Source organism: Chelonia mydas, chromosome 2, assembly GCF_015237465.2.
Source record: "Chelonia mydas isolate rCheMyd1 chromosome 2, rCheMyd1.pri.v2, whole genome shotgun sequence".
NCBI classification, from domain to species: domain Eukaryota; kingdom Metazoa; phylum Chordata; order Testudines; family Cheloniidae; genus Chelonia; species Chelonia mydas.
In genome coordinates this window covers 169,757,346-169,782,324 of record NC_057850.1, presented here as the reverse complement: position 1 = coordinate 169,782,324, position 24,979 = coordinate 169,757,346, and the positions used below count along the sequence as shown (strand labels likewise).

Sequence of the window (24,979 nt, the reverse complement as noted above, 5' to 3'; positions counted from 1 at the left end):
CAATACAAATGCTGCTGACAGAGTATTTAACCAAAAGTTTTAAAAAAATGTCTGATCCCCAAAAAGGAAGCTACTGCTATGCTAGTTGGACATCATTACTTCACATGTCCATTGACTGTACTTTAGACTTGGTGACTTTTCATATTTTTATACTGTGTATGTTTTGTTACCTTTGAACTTATCACCTCACACTCTAAGGCCCAGTTATTGTATTTTTCCTCTGCTGATTCAAATGCCCTGCAGTTCATTTGCCAATTAAAAGTCCTCCCAGGGCGTATCTCCTGTGAATCACCATGATGAATCGGAATATCTAGAATCCGAAAGCTATATCGTTCGCCCAATTCACACACAGTGCAAGCTCTACACATGAATTTAGGGCAGCATAAAGACCCCAGTTAGCTGTTTCAGCTTCGATCTGTATAGCTAAACATTTATGCCATGCTCATTATAATAGTATGTGTGAGTTACACTCAGTAGAATAGAACAACTTGGTGATATCTGTAATATTCAGTTTGTTGCTGCTGCTATTTTTTAGTGATAATGCTGTGGCTGTACATTTGTCTTTACATCAGGTACCATACTGGAAAAATGGACATTTGTTCTGTCAGTTAATTTTTGCTCTGCTCAGTGATTTAAATCATTTTATTTAAAAAAAAAAGTCACTTAAGAGCAGTTATTTCTAGCAGCAGGAAAGCTGCATCAGGCTAGCGGCAAAGGCTGAGAATGTGACAATGATTTAACCTAACTATGGGGCTAGCCCCTTTTGCATTAAAATAAACAGGCGCCACAATGAACAGCATACTGCACAAAAAGGGAAATCCTTTGCCCTAAGAGTTCACAGTCTGGAGACACAGATCGGATACATCACAATTAAAGAAAAAGTGGTGTATGGATGTATAAGCTCAGGATGAATCCCCTCCCCCCCCCCTTAAACTGGTAGAATTCATTAGGTACATACTAGATATATAGAAATGCTGTTGATCTAACCTCTAGAGCTTTAGTGCCACAGTTATGCATAGACACCTCATGGCATTAGTCAAACACACTTAGCACCAGGGCAGAGCCATATAAACTGGAGCTAACTGTTGGGAGAGACCTTCTGAACGTTGTGCTGGTGCAGAATTGCTGCCTCAGCTCTCTTTCCCACGGCAGGGATTACCGTTTGATAAGTTAACTGCCATTTGATGGTGACTGATCATTACTGAGGATTTCTTGCTGTAAATATTTGCATTATTTGCTGTCATGCTGAGTGTGGGCTGTTGATGAACACTAGATAATGAACCGTCCTGTTTCATTTCTTTGTGTGCTTTGGAAGACTAAGCTCTAAACCAAGTCTTTATGATAAAGTGAGTTTGCATATATGAAGGGACAAGTGTCTCATTCTTTCCCTTGTTTCATACGCCATTTAAACACTCTGGTTTGCTTTTCATTCTTCTTACTTCATATCTTATTGTATAAGATGTGGGTTCCCTGAATAATAAAAATAATTAATAATACTTACCTCTTCTACAGTCCTTTTCAAAGTACTTTACAAAGGACAACCAGTATCATTTTACAGATGTGGAAACTGAGGCAAAGAGAAAGGGAAGTGACTTTGGAACACAGGTTTAAAATTCAAAATGACCGTGCCAAATTGGAAAATTGGACTGAATTGAACAAGATGAAACTCAATAAAGACAAGTGTGAGGTACTTCATTTAGGAAGAAAAAATCAAATGCACAACTACAAAGTGGGGAATAACTGGCTAGGTGGTAGTACTGCTGAAAAGGATCTGGGGGTTATAACGGATCACAAATTGAATATGAGTCGTCAATATGAAGAAGCTACAAAAAAGGCTAATATGATTCTGTGGTGTATTAACAGGAGTGTTGTATGAAGACACATGAGGTAATTGTCCTGCTCTACTCAGCACTGGTGCAGCCCCAGCTGGAGTACTATGTCCAATTCTGGGCACCAGAATTTAGGAAGGATGTGGGCAAATTGGAAAGAGTCCAGAGGAGAGCAACAAAAATGAGAAAAAGTTTAGAAGAGTTGACTTTTGAAGAAAGGTTGAAAAAACAGGGCATGTTTAGTCTTGAGAAAAGATGACTCGGGGGCTACCTGATAACAGTCTTCCAATATGTTAAGGGATGTGATAAAGAGGATGGTGGTCAGTTGTTCTTGTCCACTGAAGGTAGGACAAGTAATGGCCTTAATCTGCAGCAAGGGAGATTGAGGTTAGATATTAGGAAAATCTTTTTAACTCTAAGGGGAGTTAATCTCTGGAACAGGCTTTGAAGGGAGGTTGTGGCATCCCCATCATTGGAAGCTTTTAAAAACAAGTTAGACAAACACCGGTCAGGGATGGTCTAGGTTTACTAGGTCCCGTCTCAGTGCACGGGATTGGACTAGATGACCTTTTGAGGTCCCTTCCAGCCTTACATTTCTATGACTTGTCCAAGGTCAGCAGCAGGCCAGAACTAGAACCCAAGTCTTCTGAGTTCCAGCCCAGAATGATAGATCATGCTGCCTCCCTACTTTTTCATATTAACCATAGCAGTAGTAAATCACCAGTACATATTTCACAGGACAGCTGTAATAATAGTAATTGATAATACAGCATCTTTCAGAGCAATAGGTGTGGAAGCATGGGATATGGAGGCAAGAAAAGGAGATTAACTTTCTTATCGTTCTGACACAGCTCAACAGTTAAGGTTATGTAAAAAGGCTTGTGTAAAATACATTATCAGGCCATTACAATTAAGCACACACAAGAATGCAAGTCAAGCATATTTTTTAACATATTTTATAAATACAAGGCCAAATTATGCCTCTTACAAGGTTCCGTCATCCTGGGAAAGAGAAGTGCTGCCAGAGCAGCTATGCCTGAGGCATTGTGCCTACTTAAGCCACAAGGGATATGAGAGAACTTGACAAGAGGAGCCCTTTTCTATATATTTAAAAAGTATAGCCAGAGTTCTTCCTGCTGCTGCCAGTTTGACTTGCAAGGCAAGTGGTATCAGAGTACCCCTTACATCCAGCCTGTTCCCTTTGCAGGTGCACTAATAGGCAGAAAGGGCAAAGAGGCTGGTGTAATTTACTCAGGTATTAGAAAAGAAAAGGGAAATTAAAGGAAAAAAATAATTGGAGCTAAAAATGATTAGTTGGCTGGAAGGGTAAGTGGTTGCAGCAGTCAGATACAAAATGGCACCCATAGGGATGCAGCAGCTTGTCAGTCCAAAATTTAAAAGGCCAGCAGGCAGAAAAATATGCTGTGAATAGTTTCTATGAGAGGGTGAGCTCCCACATTGAGAAGTTTAAAGGTAAGACAATTAGTTCTTAAGAAAGGGGCTGAATTTCCTTTTTTCTAAGGCCTGGAAAACTGAGTGGAAGAAGTTCCCATGATCTTAAAGCCGCAGTCTGGTGTGTTGAAGTAGTCATGCCTTTTTGTTTTCCTTTGATATTGTCTTTCTTTAACAATAGTTGCAATGCTTTTATAGACCTCAGCTGCCTCGTGTGTTTACAGTTTGCCTCTACTGCATTGTAACACCATAAAATGGTACAACATAAAAATGCGTGCCTCTGGAGTTAAAGTAGTTACTAAACTGATTGTAGAATTACTTTAGAGGGTTTTTTGTTTTGTTTTATTTTTAAGTCTCTGTGTCAAAGGTTTTCTGAAAGTGCACAAAGAAGAATACAGGCAGGCATCTCAAAAATGGTGTATGATGTCTGGAATTAAGAAGGTGTAAAATAACTTCATAGTAAACTGATCTGAAGTAAAAGAAAGTACAGTAGGACTTGACTAGGCAACACTTACTACTTAAGTTAGGGAACACTTACTCAGTCACATGAGTAGTCCCATAATGGTTTTGCAGTTGAGCCATTGGTGTAATGTAATTACACTTTGTAGTTATGCTTTTCTATATTCTAGTTACCACTGATTCCTATAACCTGAAGGTTAACTCCATGTCCTTATTACTTATTATTACCATCTTGGTAATAGATGAACGTTTTAGAATGCAGATACATAAAGAACAGTGTATTGACACCATAATCACTCTATCAGATTGTGTACCTTCCATTTATATGGATTGGTGGAATCAAATGGCATAACCAGAGTGTAACTGCAATGTAACTATAGTCACTGCATTATTAATAATAACCTTGTTTCCTTTTCTGTGCATTTCCCATATTTTAAATGCGAGAAGAGATTTTGCTTAAAGGTTAAGAAAACTAGTTTCTATGGTGTTTGTCCTTTTTGTTTGTTTTCACAGATATTACCAGTTCCAGCAGTATTTTGGTCCTGATTCAGCAAAGCACCTAAATACCAATTGACTTCTATGGAAAGCATAAGGAATATCTCTCAAATTGATAGAATCTTTCAAAAAAGAAGAAAATTAGTTAGTGAGATCACTTACTAATGTAGCATTGTATCTAGCTGTGCGTAGCACTGATATACAGTAAATTTAAAATGCATCGACAGATAAAATGACAGGTATACCCAGTTCTGATTGATCTTATTTTCTTTTTGGCCAGTTCAATTCCATGTGGCCGAAACGCCAGCCACTGTCACATTGTGTTATCATACAGTCATACCACTTAAAAGAAGCATGTACGTATGTTTTAATACAGAGCTATCTTGAACTGATGGAATGGAAATACAAAAAGTACCCTCTTTCTGCACCAGCAGTAGTTTCCTTAGTGACAGTTTAGGAAAATGTAGACATAGAGCTGTCTCTGTGGTTTTTTATTGTTCTGAACTAAGTGCAATATGCCTCTGATTTGCAAACTAAAAAGTCACCAAATATTTTGCTACACTGAGTAACTTCCTGATCTGCCTGTATGACTTTTATAGAAAAAAAAGTCACAAATTTCAAACTTGAGTACCTAAGGTTAGGTGCTAAGAAAGGGTAATCAAGCTCCTAAATATAGATTTAGATGTCTTACCATCTACATTTGGGCCCAGTAACAATTTGTGTTTATATCACATGACATCTGAGGAACTCAAAGCATTCTACAACCCTTAATCAAACTTCAAACCACGTACAGGAAATAAATCTAGTCTGAATTGGCTTTGGCTGTGGTTTTAGATTTTTGATGTATTTTACTTTAGGTAAACGCTAAATACCATCCTGTACTCCTAACACACTAAACCACTTGAGTATTTTGTGTGTCTCTTTTGAAGACTGCATATCTGGGAAGTATTGTATGTGTGTAGTACTTAGGCACCTTTAGTTAAACAGTCTGTCTGTTTCCTCAGGATGGCATGACACATTATTTCTCTATCGTGATTTATTTTCAGTGGTGCCCTGAGGAAGACTGATTAGATCGCTCTGAAACAATTGGCACAGAGCATTTGTGTCAAGAGGCAACTTTATTAATGCAGATGATGCGCTGAATGCCAATGCCTTTTTGGGTCCTGGGATGGATTCTGGGTAATATATCAGGGAACAAAAGAATTAGCGTGACACATCAGATGTGTCTCTGGCTAAGTACCAGCTACATGCAGTAAAGAAAAGCCTTATGCCCAAGAAAATAGGACAGTTGGTATGCATAGAGTATTTAGTGTACTAAAAATCAGTGGAACATAATTAATTTGAAATGGAAGCTCGGGAAATGGAAGACTTCCACCAATCTCTTAGAATTGTTGTTCTAACACAGGTTCCACTTGATTGTGCTTAAGCACCTGAAAACTTCATAATCTGTTTTTGTGATGAGGACTACAAACCCCACACTGGAGAAGAAGGGGTTAAGGGCCTGGGTGTCCCTGCCCTGCCACATCTGCAAAGCCTGCACAAGCTGGATGCAGATTTTAAAAAAGGGAAACAGAGCAGCTCAGACAGTATCAGACAGTGGAGGGGAACAATTTTGTGCCCTGAGCTGTTGAACAGAGCAAGTGGGGGCCCCTCACTACCCCTTCCACCTGCAGTCCCCTGCCCCCTTCCTGGCGTTCCTGCTGGGGAAATGGGATTGGGGTGCCGGGGCTTCCCCGCACCCCCCGTCCAGCACTCCTGCTGGGGAGTGAAAGTCAGGGTACAGGGGCTTGCAGGAGCGCCTGGCGGGTGGGGCCCCACAATTGGCCAGGGCCCCTGGCCATGGACCTTGTCCCAGTGGCTAATCTGCCACTGCTTTCGAAGGTCAGAAACTTTAAGTTTGTGTTTAGTTCTTTATTTTATCCTGCTGCAAGAGGGAACATTGGTAGGAAGTGATCCAGGGAGGCACCTGCATAACACCCCAAGGACTGATCTTAGCTTGCTTACCTCTGGGCACTGGATCAGAGCCTGGTGAACAGGGTGGGCCGGGGCTCCCTTACCAAACCTCTAAAGAGGGGACAATGGCAGAAGGCTGTCCCTTGTGGGGACCCTTGTTAGGGAAGATCCGGAAAGTGTAAGGGTCCAGACCCCAACACCCTGATCCAAGGGAAGATCCCTGAAGTGATCCTTGCTTACTTCTGAGGGTTTCCACATCATTAGACTCTTTTTTTTTGTATCCCGAAAGGAGTGCGCTTCAACGTGTAACCAGGCCAAATGGCTGAGTCACTAAAAGGACAGACCTCACACTGGGTCTATTCTGAAACAGGGGAACACCCAAGAGGAAGACAACCTTCCACACCCTGGCCTGACCATTAAATGGCACTGCTGACAAGTATTCCCCTTCACAGGCATAGGTGCTGGAGCGAGGGGTGCTGCAGCACCCACTGGCTTGAAGTGGTTTCCATCATATACAGGGTTTACAATTTGGTTCAATGGCTCTCAGCACCCTCACTAAACAAATTGTTCCAACATCCCTTTTCACAGAGGTGTATTTAGTACCTCATCCCCTGCCATGGAGATAATTGCAAAAGAATGAATGAATAAGTAAGGAAATCAAATAGGAAAGCTTCTCTGTGCTAAATTATTAGATCAAATAATTCTGCAAACATTAACTTATCCAACCAATTCATCTTATGTGAGACTTAACTTGCAGCTGTTCAGGTCAGGCAAGTGCAGCTGAGCAGGTCACACAAAAGACAGGTTTTGGATCACATTTTAGCCTCAGACCGTTCGCACAGCTCCCAGGAATGAGCATCTGCAGGAGCTGATAGCAAAACTATTGAACAACCGCTCTATCCCACCAACCCCGCTGTCCTGATTGGCCTAAAGATCAGTCGCACCATTTCAGAGCTCCCCTTCATTGTAATAAGGGCTCTCCATGTGCCCTCAGATTTTGCTCAATAAGAATACTGGGTACGTAAACACTGCGGGGGCCGGATCTTCAGGTGAAATTAATTGAGTCAATCCAGTTTACACCTGCTGAGGATCTAGAACTATATTTAGTTCAACATGGCAGTGATTTTAAAGTGATTTAGTTGGCGGTGTCATAATGCAGCACTGAGTTGAAATAAACAAATAGAAGAACAAAAATGTGAGGGAGAAAGTGGAATGGTTTCGCCAGTGGCACCAAGGAGTTCATTACACAAACCATTTATTTGTTAATGGGTTGCACTCGTGTATAATATTTCTCAGCCACTGTTTTCCAAATGTCTTCTGTCATGGTGACATAACAGTCACACTAATAGTCTGCGCTTCATATTATTGCCTGCTGTAGTTTAGCAAATTATATTATGATATGTGACTGCACAACACACTGCACTAGTGTAATCATCTTTGCATCAGTATGTACTGTGAACCGGATTCTAATCTGCATTACACGACTGTAAATAAGGCATAAATCCCTTGACTTCCATGGAGTTACTCCTAAATTACACCAGTCTTACAGATCAGAATCTGGCCCAGCACATTCTTGCATGTTAGATCCATGGGTGGAATTCTGCCTGTGGTGACACCAGTGCAAAGCAGGAACATCTTTGAGATTATACATTGTAACTGAGGGCTGATATTTGACCCTCTAATGGAGGTGAAGGAAGGAAGACCTGCCTTCTCAAATTTGTCAGATCATAAGCGGTGAATGGATTTCATTTAACATTGCTTTACGAAAAGCGTAGTTTCTGCTACATTCCCCTTATTTTATCAGTTAGTGTGACTGCATATCAATCCTTGTATACATTGATTTAACTGTCCTTGGATATGCTAGAAGCCTGTGAGCGGAATGATGAAGAGTGTGTTGTGTCCTAGCCATTTTTTCTTGTTTGACTGTCACTTAATCACAGCATCATTTACACTTGGTTGATCTTGTTCATTAAAACAATTCAACTAGTTTAAATGAAAAAACAGAAATATAGGAATTGCCAGACTGAATCAGACTTAAGGTCCATCTAGTCTAGTTTCCTGTTACTGACAGTGTCCAGAACCAGATGGTTCAGAAAAAGGTGCAAGAACTCTGCAGTAGGTAGTGGCAGTGGGCTGTTGCGGGATAACCTGCCCCCACAAATTGGCCTCACCTAATAGTTAGGGATTGGCTTAAGCCCTGAAGAACAATGTTTAATATCCCTTCCAAAATATTTGTTGGCATTCATTATAACAACTTTTTATGTCCGTACAAAAAAGTATTTTTATGTCCATACAAGTTGCAAGTTCCTTTTTGAATCTTAAGTTTTTGGCCTCAATGACTTCCTGTAGCAATGAGTTCCACACTTTAATTATATACTGTGTAAAAAAAAAAAAAAAAAAAGTGTTTTCTTTTATCAGTTTTGAATTTTGAATTTAATTGAATGTCGCTATGCTCTTCTGTAATGAGACAAGGAGACCAGAAGTTTCCAATTTCCCTTCTCTGTACCATTCAGTAATTTACACTCGTATCATGTCCCTTCTTATTTGTCTCTTTTCTAAGATGTTTTTTGGAAATAAAAATAAATTATGTTAGCCAATTCTCCTTTGCTCAAGGAATTCCAAATTACACATTCTCTTTAGAATAGGTAAGATCAGTGTAGCAATGTAGTTGCTGCTTGTTACAAACTGCTGGGTAACAGTAGGTTTTAAAGAAATAATCACACTGTTTGCAGTGGTGCTGTCAGATTTTGCTAGCCAAGGGCCTGATCATGATGACATTTAGGAGTTTCCCTGGTTAGGGAATGTTGAGGAGCACAGTGCAGAGAGAGTATCCAGGCCGCACCATCTTTTAGGCCACGGGTGGTCAGGGCCTGAATCTCCTCTTATTGCTAACCCCTTTAAAATGGTGCATGTTTCTTGGGGGGGCACAGAGGGGGAGCAGGAGCTCTGTCCCTGGCACTTTTCCTGTTCCTCCCCCACCCACCAGTGACAGGTGGGCCCTCTGTAAAGTTAGGCAGAGTCGCCACTGGGACGGGAGACCTCCAATTAAAAAAGGCACTGCAAGGAATGGTGTTTGTGAGTCAACAAGTGATTGAGACGTGATCTCCCTTAGTCAAACCAAAGCAGTAGAGGTTCGAGGCTCTGTGTTGCTGAAGGTATCACATTTTCAGTAAGATCTAAAACCAATGTTCTGTGGTCATTAAAGTCTCCATGACACTTTTCTCAAGAATAGAAATGTTAATTCTGGTGTCCTGGCCAAAACCTAGCTCAAATAACTATGTTCTGTTTACAGACCCACACTTTCCCTGCAATTTCAACTCAGTAAAGCATTCTTCTTCACTTCTTGTCCAGTTTTACTGTAGTGTTGCTATTTAACAGCACCATGATGAGAATTATGGTAATTCATGTTTGTAAAGTGCTTTGAAATTCTAAGATGAACGGTGCTTGTGACAGTCTTTAATCTGACAATAATTCCTCTTACATATAGAAATAAAGCGATAAGGGAATTATAAAAAAGATTTAGCCCTGCCTGTTAAAATTTCAGACCTACATGTCCAGCTAGGGCAATAAGTATGCCAAACCATGGTCATTGGGTTAGAATAAAGAATAGATAGCTCACAGTGGGGAGAGATGCAAATAGGATCTGAGAAACAACTATTTGTGTGGACATGCCTTCAAAAGAAATTTAATAAATTTTAAAAGGTGTACAAGAAAAAGATGAACTCCAGTGTTGTTTATTCAAAGCAGTGAATAAAATCCTAAATGACTTTGTACAAGCTTACAATGAACATGGCAAAACAGATGGACTGGAATACTTCATTTCTGTAGAAACACCGATATTCATTTTGGTGGCATGTGTTTGGTATGAGAATAAGACATCAGAGAAATCTGAAAATTATAGCACTGCAGTAGGGTTGCTAGCTCATGGGATTTTTTCATGAGTCTTCTTATGTTTGAATTAATTGGAGCCCAGCTCCTGGAGCAATGTGATTACATGAGAATCTTGGCTTTTATTTTTGTTTTAAAAAGTAAGTTTCTAGCCTTTGCTGTTGTAGAGGAAAGCTTGAAAATATTAATCTCCAAGGCTCAAACACCAGACAAATAAGAATATTTTTAAATAACTCTGCTCTGTGAAACATCTATGCTTTTTAAACCAATTTAATCATTTTGGGGGCTGGACTCATGATTTTTTTAAATTCTTGAGGTTAGCAGTACAGAGAATGACACCTATCTAGAGATTCAGTACTTGGTCTCAGACATGCTGCACAGAGAAACAGAAGGGGAAAAAACCCACAAGCTCAGGGGACTGAGAATGCGTTGTCTAGAAAGATATTCTTTTGCTTCTTAGCTCCAATCTAAATAATTATAATGATCTAGAAGCCTAATCCAAAGCCGATTGAAGTCAATGGAAGTTTTCCTATTGACTTCTGAGGGCTTTGACTCAAAACCTACATGAGCTTTTGCAGAATTTAGGACTAGATATGATTTGCATACCATTTATTTTGTTTTAATCTGATTTTGCCTGGCTATTCTAAATAAATCTTGTTTTGCTACAACCTGTGTAGTTTTAGACTGTTTGGGAACTTATTGAAACCATCCAAGTTTAAAAAAATATTAGAGGAGGTAGGGAAGGAAAAGTATCTTGAAACTTACCTCATTTGGGATTCCCAATGCAAAGGGCGCTGACTAAGCGGTCCTCTTCTCTAAGGTGGGTTGCAGTCAAGCATTTCCCATACATCTGAAAGCCTACAGCCCTAACATCCATGGATGAGAAACCAGTTTAAGGGGCAAAAGTGACATTGCTATACAAGAGCAAAGTATGATTTGTGTAGCTTAAATGCTGCACGTCATTTTTTTTTAAATCACATTTGAGAGAGCCTGAAAAATGTTGCATAGATAAATTAAAGTGTAATGTTTCTGGCAATGGTGCTGCCAGAATGGTCTCACACCAGTCAGGAGTTGCGTGATAATTCACTCCTTGTTACAGTTTGGAGATCAGGCCATATGCTGGGAAAGTAAAACACCTAGGGTGAAATTCTGCCCCTACTGGAATCTGTGAGAGTTTTGCCATTGGCTTCAATAGGGCCAGAATTTCACCTCTGATTTTCAGGAGTGAAAAGGGAAAAGCATAAACTGTTTTGTTCCTGAAACATCTTTCATTCTTTTCCTCTTTCTCTACCTCCTTCCCTGAGAAACACTTTGTGTCCTAGTCCTGGGGTGGAGAAAAAAATGTTGGGGAAGAAGAACTAAGTAGGTGAATATGAAGGACAAAGGGTAATTCACTGAAGAATGAAAGCGTATAAAATAGTCCATCCACCCTCAATAACTGCAGAAACCCACTACTCAAAAGTCACGTATACGAACGCTAGATTGGCTGCATCGTGTTTTCAGTCACTTATAACTTTCTGACTCTCAATATTCAGGCAGCAATTGCCAAATGTATATGCCAAAAATGCAGTTTTTAGTTTTGTATTTTGTAAGAGTCCTTTTAATGATTTTTTGAAGGTGTGTCCATGCAGTAGCTGCATTTCAGCTCATATTTGCTTCCTGCAAAGCTAAGATTATAGACAAAATAATGTGTTATATTTGGGGGGGAAATATGTGATCATGTAATTAAAGAATGTGTCATAATGCATATGCCCCAGCTCCTGGTGCAATGGATGTATAGGCATCCATCTGTTTGGCTTCTGAGTGCTTCTCTGTATAGTCTTCATGTTCACTTAACATAGTTTTTGTGATGGAATATAGTTATATAATATTGAATATTTTTCTAAATCTATTTTCCAGTAATCATTACTTACTGATTGAAAGATTAAGAGCAGAAGATACTCAAGTGGGGAATTAATTTAGGTCAGCATGTTACACGTCAGCAATGTGAGCATAATAGAAGCTTTGAATCCTTTGTGCATTTTTAATTCTTGGATCTCTTGGAGAAACTTTTTTTACCCCTTTCACTGAATATCTGTCCATCTGTCCCAGCTCTTAACTAAGAATTTCTAAATCTATCAAAAGCCCACGGTTCCTCCTTGCTTGGAATCTCCAGTTTAAGAGGAGGCTAAAGATCCAGTATTATTTGTGTCTTGTAAAATACAATTGAAAGCAACACAGCCCTTTCCACATTGCTTCCTTTTAATTCAATAGGCCTCATTCTCATTTACACTAGGCCCCTTTTAGACCTCTCTTGCAATGCAAGAGGGGGTGTATCTAAATATAAATGATGTCAAGCAGGACCTATGTCATTCTTCTGAGTCCACCAGCTTCGTTTCAATTTTCTGAATTACCTTGGGCAGTTGTAAAAATTGACCTGAGGTCACAAAACTCATAACAGGTTAAATCATGCCAGGTACCAATTTACAGTGAGTTTATGGCATTGGGTCCAGTGGGCTTGAGCTGAACTGTGACAGTGGGATCCCAGAGGTGAAACATTTTGAGTGTTACTAACATTTAGCACTGTAGTGCTAATTTAGCTCTCTAATCTACAACATACTATTCAGAACAGCTACACCTATGTACCAAAAAAGCTGCAGATGCCAACACCACATAGAAAACCCTTGCCTAAGTACCAGCTGCAGACATGCTTCCCTCTGTGGCTGTGACCACAATGGGATATAACCCATGCTAGCTACAATTGTGTTTTTAAAATGTTGTTGTTAGCAAATGGTTCTAGCAAAGTTTTATTCACTAAAGTGGACCAGGATTTTTTGAGAACTGGGACATCAGAAGTGAGAGGAATTTCTTCACATATTCCTATAGATGGGAAAATTCAAAATGTTGGAAGAGAATCATATTCTCATGGCACAGCCCCCAACTTCCCCTATCCTGTTCCCTTTCTCTACTCTTCTCCCACACATTCCTGTCTTTTCTCTTCCACTCCTTTCTTTTTTTCCTTTCTCTCTTCTTCCCCTTTCCAGTCCTCTTCTCCCTTCCCCTTCTTCAGTTCTCTTCTTCCTGGGCATGAGTCTTCCCTCTGTAGTGCTTGGAAAGCCAGGAGGCCTTCTGGAGCTGCTGCTACAGACAATGCTCTGGCTTTTAGGGCTTCTCTCTCCTGATGCCTGATTGTTCCACTGGGGCTGAGGAATGAAAAAAGCAAGAGGGTTGGGGAAAGCTACCAAACTCTGCTCTCATAACAGAAATTTCCTGTTATTGTGACCCATGTACCATTAATTTATAGGTATTTGTAGGACAGCTTGGGTTTCCCAGTGACTGCTGCTTAGTGCTCTACACTACAGCATGGAAGAGGTTAAAACCATGTTGACGTCAATGGCAAAACTCCTTTTGGCTTTAATTTCACCCCCAGATTCAATAGCCATTCTTTGTCTCTCACTCCACAGGCTGGCCGCACTGCCCAGGCAGACTTAGCTCTTGGGAGAGGAAGGAAGGAATCACGTTGCTCTTTAGTGCCTCGCCTGTTGATTAAGAAACGGTTTTGACAATGCTGTGAGGGGCTGGGTGGATGGTGCCTATAATGTAGGATGCAAGTGTATTCCCTAGGGCACTATGCTGTGTTCCTCTAATTCAGTTTCACAGGTTTCCCTAAAAGGTTTGAAACATGCCTTTACATTGAAACTGATACATACAATTAAAAACATTCACATAGCTGATAAGTTGTAATTTAGTTAATAACATATACAAGAAGCAAATCATCAAGCACTCTGCAGCTAATGTTTTGTCAGCAAAGACAGGACTCATGCCTATATCTGACATTTCTTTTTCCCACTGTCGCACTTAATGACTCTTCATTCAAAGCGCTCTTGCTTCTGATATCCAGCATGTCAAATGCTTCCTGAGGGGTTCAGTGATACCTAGGTTACTTCAGAAAACTGACTTGCTAGAGGAGATTGGGACACTGTGAAAAGGTCTCTGTTTGGAGTCCTTGGGCCAAATTCATCCTTTGTATAACACCCACTGTAGTCACAACCAAAGATGAATTTGCCCCCTTCTGTTTTTATCAAGTTCCTTTGGATGGCATTTGGCATTATGAAGACTCTTTCCCAATACCCATTTCACTGTGGAATTATCCAGTCGAGATGGGCTGCGGTAGGCAGCACTCTCAGGATTGGAAAGCAGTGCTCAGGGTTTAGAAGCTTTGGTACGAAAACAGTTGATACTGATAGGTAAAGCCAACAAATAGGAAGCATAGCTGCTTCTTTAAAAGGAACCTCCATGGGCTTCTTGAAATGGGACAGACAGTCTCTTATCCATCTGGTTGGTCTGTAAAGATATGTGAATATTAGAGTAGAAACTGTAAGTATGAAGAAGGGCAGCTTTAATTACCAGCTGGTAGAAAACATAAAAGGAAAATACAGATTTTTCTTCTTCAGAGTTTTCCTCAGCAGTGGCATTTGTTGGAAGATTATGCTTGTGTTGTCCTCTAGGTCTGTATTAGCAATTAGGGAAGATTGTAAGACATTTGGAAGGACCAAGGTTATCAGTTCTGTCTCCTTTTATCAAACTAGATTCTACAGTCTCCCTAGCCTCCTCGAGTCTGATTAAGGTAGGGATCTGGGTAAAAGCAAATTGGTTATGACTCACCCAGACAAGCTGGGTATATTACTATTTCGAGGAATGCATTTAGAAGAATAAGCAGAAGTGGTGTCTGCGTCATTGATTGGCCTGCTTTCTCCCATAATGCTGTGCAGCATTAAAGGAGTATTGTGTCCATTGTTCCTCCTAGGGTATTCGGTAGCAGTAGAGGCCTATCATGCCTTTCATCCTCTACAGCTCACCAGAAGCCTATGATCATTTCTCACGAATGTGGACATTAGTCATCCACATTTTTATCCTCTTCACTCTATACTAAAGTAATGTGGTGGTCCTATAGCTGCTCTTGAAGACTGCCAAGACGCTCCAACTGGTACCTAATGCAGTTTCCTGCCTCCGTAATGGGGCGCTTCTTTGTGATAACATAGCGTCTGCCCTCCAGTCTCTGCTTTGATACTTCTGGCCACTTTGGGGTTCAAAGAGAAGAGATGTTGGTGGTAATTTTTAGCCCCTGAAAGATCTGTGACCAGTTATCTGAAGATGACCTCTAACCATCACCAATTCTGGCCAGTAAGCACTTGTTGGCAGTTCCTGGGACTGAACTCACCAGGACTGACTGCAAGGTGTTCTCACCCAAAGGTCCCTTCTTTTGGAGTGTGAGAAGCTGATCCCTGTGATGGATTCCCCTCCCACAGAATTTTGAATGGATTTATAGCAGTGTAACAGAGAGCAAAATTTGGCCATGAATATCTAAATCAATGTGTGTTCAGTATGGCCTGTACAGGTATCTGAGGGCCCAAGAGTTCCGCATCAAACGTTTGTCCTGTACAAGCCACCACATGGGCCAGTATTTTACCCTTCTGCTGTTCAAACCCTAGGCCTGATTCTCTCCTGCCTTACACCTTGGGGAGTCGTTCTCGCCAGTGCAAAGTGGGTGTAAAATAATAACAAATCAGCGTGGCAACATTTTATTTTACACTTGTTTTATGCAGCTGTGCATGTCTACTCCAGGGAAAGGCAGTAAGAAAATAGATCCTTTTCAGCTTAAAATCCTATCACTGCCTCTGGAATTCTACATATAGCTTCCACTATCCATAGATGTGACCAGGTCGCTCCTCTTTTTCTTGGCCCATATTAGACCCTGATGTGTCATATACTTTTACTCTTCCCTCATTTTTATGCCAAGTTACATCTGAATGACTTTAGGATGGGTTTTTTCATATGAGTTAATCTGCTCCTCACATTTGCAGGAGACCTATTTATAGGAAATTAACTCTGAAGAGTTACCCACAAGCTGAAGTTTGAACTCATAAAGACTAAGTCATCTTACTTTCTTTTACCCTGGAAAGACCTCTTCACATCTGACTTGTTAGCAGTATCACCTGGTCTCCATATGGTACTGTGTACACTACTCTGTTAATTTCAAAAGTGCAGTGAAATTAGCAGGAGAAAAAGGAAAAGGCAGAACAACGGATTAGGGGAGGGAAGTCAGGCAAGGAACTTTCTTGATTCCTGTACAGTGTATACGCAGCTCTGTTAAAATAACAGTAATGGTCTGACTTAAAGTGATATCAGTAAAGAAATTCACAGTGAAGTCTGGCCCTTATCTCACTTTCTGTGCCTGTGCATTGTCGGGCTTTCAGACCAGCCAGTGACTGTACATCCCGGGTGAACTGTTAGATCCAAATAGAAGCAGGTGAGCAGAGGACAAAGTGACATATCCAGCTCCTTCCTTTTCTGTGTCCATTTAATTCAGACTCTTAAGTTTAGTTTTATTTATTTCATTTTAAATTTGTGAGCCAATTTAATGCTCTTGAAAAGTGGAGGAAGATCGCACAAGCATGAACCAAGCATAGTGCAGGCTGCCGTTTGGGCAGGTTTCCCCCTTACCCAATGGTGCCAACAATACATCTCAGCCCTCACCTGCCATCACACATTTTGTTTCTTGTTTTCTTTTGGAGATGTGCAAATTGGGATTGAGTCAAGACTACCAAATGCACTTTTTACTTGTGACCAAAATTAGGATTTGGGTGTGAAAAACAAGTTAATGTAATTATCACTTTTGTAACTAGTCTTTGGCTCTTAAGGCACGGAAATATTTTATAAAAAGAGTAAGTAGATCATAGATTTACTGCTGTAATTTCTGACTTTCTTTCACGTGTGCTATATTGAAGTTGAATACTTTGATATGGTCTTAGAAAACTACTGCATAGCTTGAAACAGAGACTCCTGAAAATATGGGTCCAGAAATATTGAGCTATGTGAGAGACCACTATGTGGTAGTGGTTGATCAATGTAAATGGTGACCACTATATGTAGCAGTCTTACTATACATACACAGCAGACTGCATCCAGCCACAATAGTCAGAAAGGATCGAAGTTGGAATCACCAAGTTTAACACCAAAACTACATCTCTCTTACACTTGAGCTAAAACAGTTTCTTCAGCTGCATGTAACTAAGGGCCAAATATGTTTCTCTGGAGAGAGATGTGTATTACCCACTGATAAGCTATGCCATACAATTTCTTTTAGAGTCATCATGGCCTGTGGTGCAAGTGTGTAGGAAAAATAATATGCTGTGTTATTTTGTAGTTCTGGATGTATAGATATAGTCATGTTTCAAATAAATATTAATCCTACTGCATGTCAGTGGGCCTTTTAGAATTATCATGATGGCCACACAATATACAAAATATAGGCCATGTCTATACTACCAGCTAAATCGGCACTGTTGCCATTGAGGCAGTGGTGTCGATTTAGCGGGTTTGGTGAAGACACGCTAAGTCGATGGGAGAGTACTCTCCTGTCGATGTCTGTCCTCCACCTCCCTGAGAGGTGGAGACACTGCTGTAAGCCAACCTAAGTTACGTCTACTTCAGTTACGTAATTTACATGACTGAACTAGCGTAACTTAGACCAACTTACAGTGTTAGTGTAAACCAGCCCATAAGAAACGCAGTGTGGGAAACACTATAGGGAGATGTTGTCATCAGTGTGGGGGATGAAAATGGAAAACTTTTCTTCAGTTTACACTGCTAATACCATATTTCTAACCATGAGGGCCTATCCCAGAAGGATCTGTAAAGAGGTATTTTAGAAAGCTTTTGAAGTCTTTAATTAGGGACTCAATTCAGTAGCCCTTATTCAGACAATACTCCCATTGATGTGCTTCAGAATTTTTTTTCAGTAAGAGCTGAAAGATTGGGCCCTAATGTAATAGACCAGGAGTTTACAGAATTTGGTTCCATGGAAGAGTAATATTAGGAAAGTATTTAATATATTTTTATCTTCAGTTCATCTCCTACTCCCATTGTGCACACGCGCTCTCTCTCTCTCTCAGCTAGAATAATGGAGAACAAAAACTAAGGACTTGGCCCCTGACCTTTTAAAATTATCATTCTCTGCAGGCCAGATCTATGCTATCTATCTAATCAAACTTCAGTGCACCCCTCATTCTGATTTCTAGAAACTTTGGATAAAATTTTCCAAAGTACTTAAGTCCCATTTAAAAAAGTGCCCCAGGGCCACATTTCCAAAGGTATTCAGACACCTAGTGGGATTTTCAAAAGCACCAAGATCCGTTCCCAAGATCCCCAGTTTAGTCCTCTGAAAACATAACCTTCAGTCAGACAGAAATGCAAACAAGAAGAGCATGACTTGCCAAACAGTTGAGGAAAGAGCACCTGTGTGCACAGCTTTGTTTATGTAAGCAGCTGAATCAAGTCATGCTTTGGATTAGGTTTTTTCTCCCCATTCTCACTTCTTGAAGAATCTACTTTTTTAAAAAAAGTATTATTCCCACCTTCCTAGTACTTTTCTCAATGTATATCTATGTGATATTAACAATTCATATTGGGTGGCATTTATCCCATGTGCACAGGCCAGCATGAGGCCTATGCAATACGTAAAAATAGTCCTTTTATTGTCCCTACACAGAGGGGTGGGTTTCACCCGTTTAGAAAGAATGTTCAGGAAGGATGTTGAAAAATTGGAAAGCATTCAGAAAGGGCTACAAGGAAGATGTGAGGTTTGGAAAACATGCTTGATAGTGAGAGAGTTAAAAGTTTCCATTTATCCAAAAGAAGGTTAAAAATATGAGTTGATCATGGTCTGCAAGTACCTTCATGGGGAAGATATTTCCGATAGACAGTTCTTTAATCTAGTAGACAAAGGCATAATAAAAGCCTGGGATTGGAAGCTGAAGCTAGACAAATTCAGGCTAGAAATAAGATGCTAACTTTTAACGATGAAGGTAACTAAGCAATGGAACAACTTACTTAGGGATGTGACGGATTCTTCACCACTTGAGATTTCTAAATCAAGACTGGATGTCTTTCTAAAAGATATGCTAGAGCTCAGATAGAAGCTATGGGCTAGATGGAGAAATTACTGGGTAAGATTCTAAGGCAGGGGTCTCAAACTCAAATGACCATGAGGGCCACATGAGGACTAGTACATTGGCCTGAGGGCTGCATCACTGACACCTTTCCCACGCTGCCTCCGGCCCCACCCCCATTCCACACCTTCCATGAGGCCCCGCCCCTGCCCCGCCTTTTTCCACCCCCATTCCAGCCCTTTTCCCAAATCCCCGCCCCTGCCCTGCCTCTTCTCCCCCTCCTCCCCTGAGCACATGGCTCCCCGCTCCTTCCCCTTCCCTCCTGGAAAACGCTAAGTGCCGCCAAGCAGCTGTTTGGCAGCTGGAAGCTCCTGGAGGTAGGCAGAGGAGCGGGGACGCAGCGCGCTGTGGGGGGTGGAGTGGCGGGTGAGGGGAGCTTGGCGGCCACAGGAAATAACTTGGGAGGGCAGGAGGGCGTGGGGAGCTTGGTGGGCCGAGCAAATAACTCTCTGGACCACATGGAGCCTGCGGGCCACGTGTCTGAAACCCCTGTTTTAAGGCCTGTGTTCTTCAAGAGGGTCAGACTAGCTTATTATAATGGTCCCTTCTAGCCTTAAAATCTATGAATCACTTCACTCCGATTCCCGGTATGTCTCTGGAGGAAGGTGAAGGAGCTAGATGGTGTGTGGAACATGCTCCCGCCACTGAGTTGAATACCATTTCAAGGGTTGAAACCATTTAAGGGGAAATTGATACCATTCTGAGGATCAAAGGAGAAGTGGCCGGTGGGCCATTCTGCTAGCAGCTCAACTCCCCCATCTTCTCTACTTGTGTGTCAGTGGGCCCACTTCTCCCAGTTTTTTCAACTCCTATTTAAAGTCTTGCAGTCAGCAGATTGATTCCCCATGCACACATCTTCCTATTCCTCCTGTGCTTTCCTCAGCTTGATCCAGAAAGAGATGGTAAAGGATTTATTTTCTTAGCTGTGACAATGTCCCAGTTTTTAGCACCAGCTGGCAAACTACTCTGTTGTGTCCTGAGCATAAAGTCAGCAACAGAGCAATTCCCTTCTCTCCTGCCACTGACACATTTCAAGCAAATACAATCTTTTTAAATTAAAACAGGAGCTGTTCAGGTTCATGAAGAAAAACCCACTATTGTCTAAAAGGTATAGATGGGGTTGAGAAAAAGAGAGTTATTCCCACATTCAGATCAGTGGTGTGCAAGAAAAATGCTGTCCAAAAGTCAAGCCCAACAGGGCCCACTTTTTGAAGATTCTGCCTATTAAACAGGCTCAAATGATCATATACTGTAGCTCTTGCTTCTTCAGACATCCCCTGTACATTTGTCACCGCAGTATTTCATAATTGCTGCTTTTTTCATGGGATTAATAATTATGTTTATGTAACCCGTAAATATAAATACAGGTTCATGGCCATCAGCTGAAGAGTCACTAGAATAATCGAACTACAGAGATTTACATTTCATTTTGTTGAGACCAGCGTTTTCTATTAGAGTTAGGGGCAACATACCTGTCTTTATGAACTGCATTCATTTTTTGTTTACTAAGCAGTTACTGTTTACAGATATTCCACTGAGGAAGTACTCTTTTTATTACCACAAAACACTTACAAGATTACAGTAATTTCTTGCATAGTTTTTCATTTCTGTGAAAAGGAGCTCCCTTGTGGCTGGTTTCTTACTTTACTGATAAAATTGTTTTGATTGATAGTTTCCTAATGAAAGCATGTAATTGATTATCAGTTGTTGATGACAGCAGGAATAACAGTTATTAAGTCAGTTTTCTGTTCAAGAATCATTGGAGGCAGCTATCTCACCATTTTCCTTCTTCCAGCAGATTTTTAAAAGCATCACCAGTGAAGATCCGGTCCAGAGTCAAGGAAGTCGGAGACTGATCAGTTTTTCACTCTCAGGTATGTCTTTGTTTGAATGCATAAAGGTATGAGACCAGAGGGTGGACTGGAGATTTTTAAACCATGAAACAACCCCAATAAACTGTTTAGACTTAGCCTTGAAACTTTGAGGGCCAAAGGTTTGAAGAAAGGAGGCAGAGGTTCACCTGGAAAACATGCATACAGGTGTACCTGTAATTGAAAGCAATTTTACATCTGTAAAATGGGGGTAATAATGCTGACCTCCTTTTGTAAAGCTGATTGAGAGCTACATATAAAAAATGCTAGATAAGAATGAAGTACTATTATTAATTGCATGTGCAAAAGAGCAGCCAGGTGTCCAGCTATCCATTTGTACTTGCAGTTACTTAAACTTACATGCATAATTGTGGCAGCTGCCTATACAGGCCCCAGTTCAGGAAAACATCCCTTTTCATGATAGCACTTACCCACGTGATTAATTTTATGCTTATCCTTAAGGTCTGTTGAAGTCAATGGGACTTCAGCACATCCTTAACTTTAATCACATGCTTCAGCGCTTCCCTGAATCAGGCCCACAGATGTGCGTAAACATGAGCTTGTGCATGCTGTACTTTGGGCTCACAGAGGCTTCTACTTTTCTAAATTTGCCCTTAGATATTAGTATGCCTTCACCTTGACTATCATTCCTGTTTCAAAATTATTATTAGTAGAGTGTTGTGGTAGTGTCCAAGAATCCCAGTCATGGACCAGGACCCCATTGCGCTAGGCGCTGTACAAATCCAGAACAAAAAGACAGTCCCTTCCCCAAAAAGCTTGCAGTCTAAGTAAAACTATAAAGAAAACAAAAAGAGGACTTTACATTTAGAGCAATTAAGTAATGTAAGTAGATAAGTGAAAAAAAGAAAAAGGGAAAAAATACCATAAAACTAACATCCTGGAGACAAATCCCAGAAATTGCCGTACTGGATCAGCCCAGCTAGCTCAATGTATCAGGCCTGCTGCAGTAGACAGTACTAGATGCTTCAGAGAAACCCTATAGTGGATAATTATGGAACTACCTTCCCACAGGGAAAGTTTCTTCCTAATCCCATGTAGTCTGTGGTTTATATGTCCCTTATTTTGTATCCCTATCTTGATATTAGGTTTTAAATGTTTATCCAATCTACGAACATTTACTCAGGCTAACTTCCATTTAAGTCAGTGAGAGTTTGCCTGAGAAAGTACTGAATAAAAACTGAATCATAATCACTGAGTTCAGCGGAAGTTAGCCTGACCAAATGTTCCCAGATAGGATAAACACTTATAACAGATACAAACTCTCATGTTTCAGGGGATTAGCCAACCACTAACTATTTGAGATCAGAAAGAAATGGGAATTTGAGTTACTTCAGTAGGAATTTTTCTCAGTATTCACTTATTTAGGGAATCAAAATTTGGTCCTGTGAGAGGTTAGCTCACGCCTTAACTGTTCAATGGTAACATGAACAGTTATGGCTTTTGTGGCTATTTTATCTTTTATGTGATTATATTAGTATATTTTTTTTAATGTTTTAAAATTTTAATAGAAATATTAGGGGCCTATTTAATTAGACTTAATACAATCTATTTTAAAACTCCAAAGCAACTCTGTAATTACCTTTCAAAATAAAAAAAAAACGTGACTTTTCCACCTCTCTGAGAGGAGTGTCACACTTCAGATTATAGACAGCTGTAAGTGTCTGAGTTCTTTGTCATGTTGGATGCAGAAAGATGAAATGCACTCAGGTTCTCATAATGAAACAGCCGCTTCATTAGAAGACAGTTCATGGTCCAGTGACAGCATAACATATTTGCTGAAGGCACTTTGGCCTATTCTGCTGGTTGATGGATAGATCTTACTGTCATGAGGTTTGTGTGAGATTCCACCTCTATTTTCCCTTTTTTCATTTCATGCTATCGCTCCTAGTTGTAAGTCTGTGTATCACTTTCAGTAATTTTTCTTGAGTTTTAATCTTTACACATTTTGATACTTGTACACTGTTTACAGGGTTTTCTATGGCACTAATGACCATAATATATGAGCACCTCACAAACGTTATTGAATTTATCCTCCTAACCGCTTTGTGAGATAGAGAAGTATTATTACCCCCATTTTACAGAGATTAAGGACCAGATACTCAGAGGGTATAAATCAGCACAATTCATTGAAAATCAATAAAAATTGTTTAGGCACCTAAAACACTTGGGGGCGCTTATGAAAATTTTAGGCAGAAGTGGCAAAATTGGCAGATGATACAAAATTACACAAGATAGTTAAGTACAAAGCTGACTGCAAAGATTTGCAAAGGGTTTTCACAAAACTGGGTGACTGGGCAACAAAATGGCAATTGAAATTCTGTGTTGATCAGAGCAAAGTAATGCACACACTGGAAAACACTATCCCAACTATACCTACAAAATGATGGGGTCTAAACTAGCTGTTACCACTCAAGAAAGAGACCTTGGAGTCACTGTGGACAATTCAGGGCCAGCTCTACCTTTTATGCCACCCCAAGCAGTGAAGCAAAAAAAAAAAAAAAAAAGCAGCCACTGAAGAAGAAAAAATAAAAAAGCTGCTGCCAAAGTGCCGCCGAGGAAGGAAAAAATAATTTAAAAAAAACCCCACCGGAGTGCCGTCCCAAGAACGGCCGGAGTGCCGCCTCAAGAACGGCCGGAGTGCCGCCCCTTCTGATTTGCTGCCCCAGGCACCAGCTTCCTTAGCTGGTGCCTAGAGCCGACCCTGGGACAGTTCTCTGAACCCATCCATTCAATGTGCAACTGCAGTCGAAAAAGCTAACAATGTTAGGAACCATTAGGAAAGGGATAGATAATAAGGTATAAAATATCATAATGCCACTATGTAAATCCATAGCACACCCACACCTTGAATACTGTGTGCCGCTCTGGTCTCCCCAGCTCAAACAAAATATATTAGAGTTGGAAAAGTTTCAGAGAAGGCCAACAAAAATGACGAGGGTTGTGGAACAGCTTACATAAAAGGAGAGATTAATAACACTGGGACTGTTCATTTTAGAAAAGAGACAATTAATGAGGGATATGATAGAGGTCTATAAAACCATGAATGGCGTGGAGAAAGTGAATAAAGAAGTGTTATTTACCCCTTCACGTAACACAAGAACCAGCGGTCACCAATTAAATTAATAGGCAGCAGATTTAAACAAAGAAAAGGAAGTACTTCTTTACACAATGCACACTCAACCTGTGGCCCTCCTTGTCAGGGGATGTTGTGAAGGCCAAAAGTATAATTGAACTTAAAAAAGAATTAGATAAGTTTATGAAGGATAGGTGCAACTCCATGCTCTGGGTGTCCATCAACCTCTGACTGCCAGAATCTGGGAGTGGACGACAGGGGATGGATCACTTGTTATTTTCCCTGTTCTGTTCATTCTCTCAGAAGCATCTGACACTGGCCACTGTCATAAAACAGCATAGTGAACTAGGTGGACCATTGGTCTGACCCGGTGTGGCCATTACTATGTTCTTATGTAATCAAATACTTAACCAAACTGTAGTATACATGGATTTTGAGATTTTCAGAACAGTCTTTGTATGAGATTTGGGTACCAATTTTAGTGGGAATTAGGTATCCAAATCCCTTTGGCACCTATGAAAAATCTCAGCCTGTATTTCCTTTATTCACTAATTTTGTAAGCCGCCCCTCCCCGCCATCATATTAAGCTATTAGGATGTATTCTTTATAAACCCAAGCTGTTTACTGCTCAGGAGTCTATTACCTTTCCAGAGCTTCTGCTGGGATGGAAGTGACTTTCCATAACCTCCAAAACAGGTTTGTGCTTCCCAGGCACAGACCTAGATTCATAGACTTTAAGGACAGAAGGAACTGTTAAATCATCTAGCCTGACCTTCTGTATAACAGAGTCCAGAGAATTTCACTCAGGTACCCTGTGCTGAGCCCAATAACTTGTATTTGACTAAAACATGTTTTCCAGAAAGCCACCCAGTCTTGATTTCAAGACCTCCAGAGACGGTAGTTTGTTCCAGTGGTTAATCACCCTCACTGTTAGAATATTGAGACTAA

At 40.6% G+C, this 24,979-nt stretch overlaps 1 protein-coding gene across 4 annotated transcripts in view; it reads left to right on the top strand.

Annotated features, from left to right (window-relative positions):
* The window catches only part of HECW1 (HECT, C2 and WW domain containing E3 ubiquitin protein ligase 1), a 337,168-nt gene that overhangs the window by 171,319 nt on the left and 140,870 nt on the right, over positions 1–24,979 (top strand). For all 4 annotated transcript variants that reach the window (XM_043540543.1, XM_037890003.2, XM_043540541.1 and 1 more), the window contains one exon: positions 20,865–20,940. In XM_043540543.1, coding sequence (XP_043396478.1) covers positions 20,865–20,940 — 76 coding nt within the window. The remainder of the gene's footprint in view (positions 1–20,864; positions 20,941–24,979) is intronic.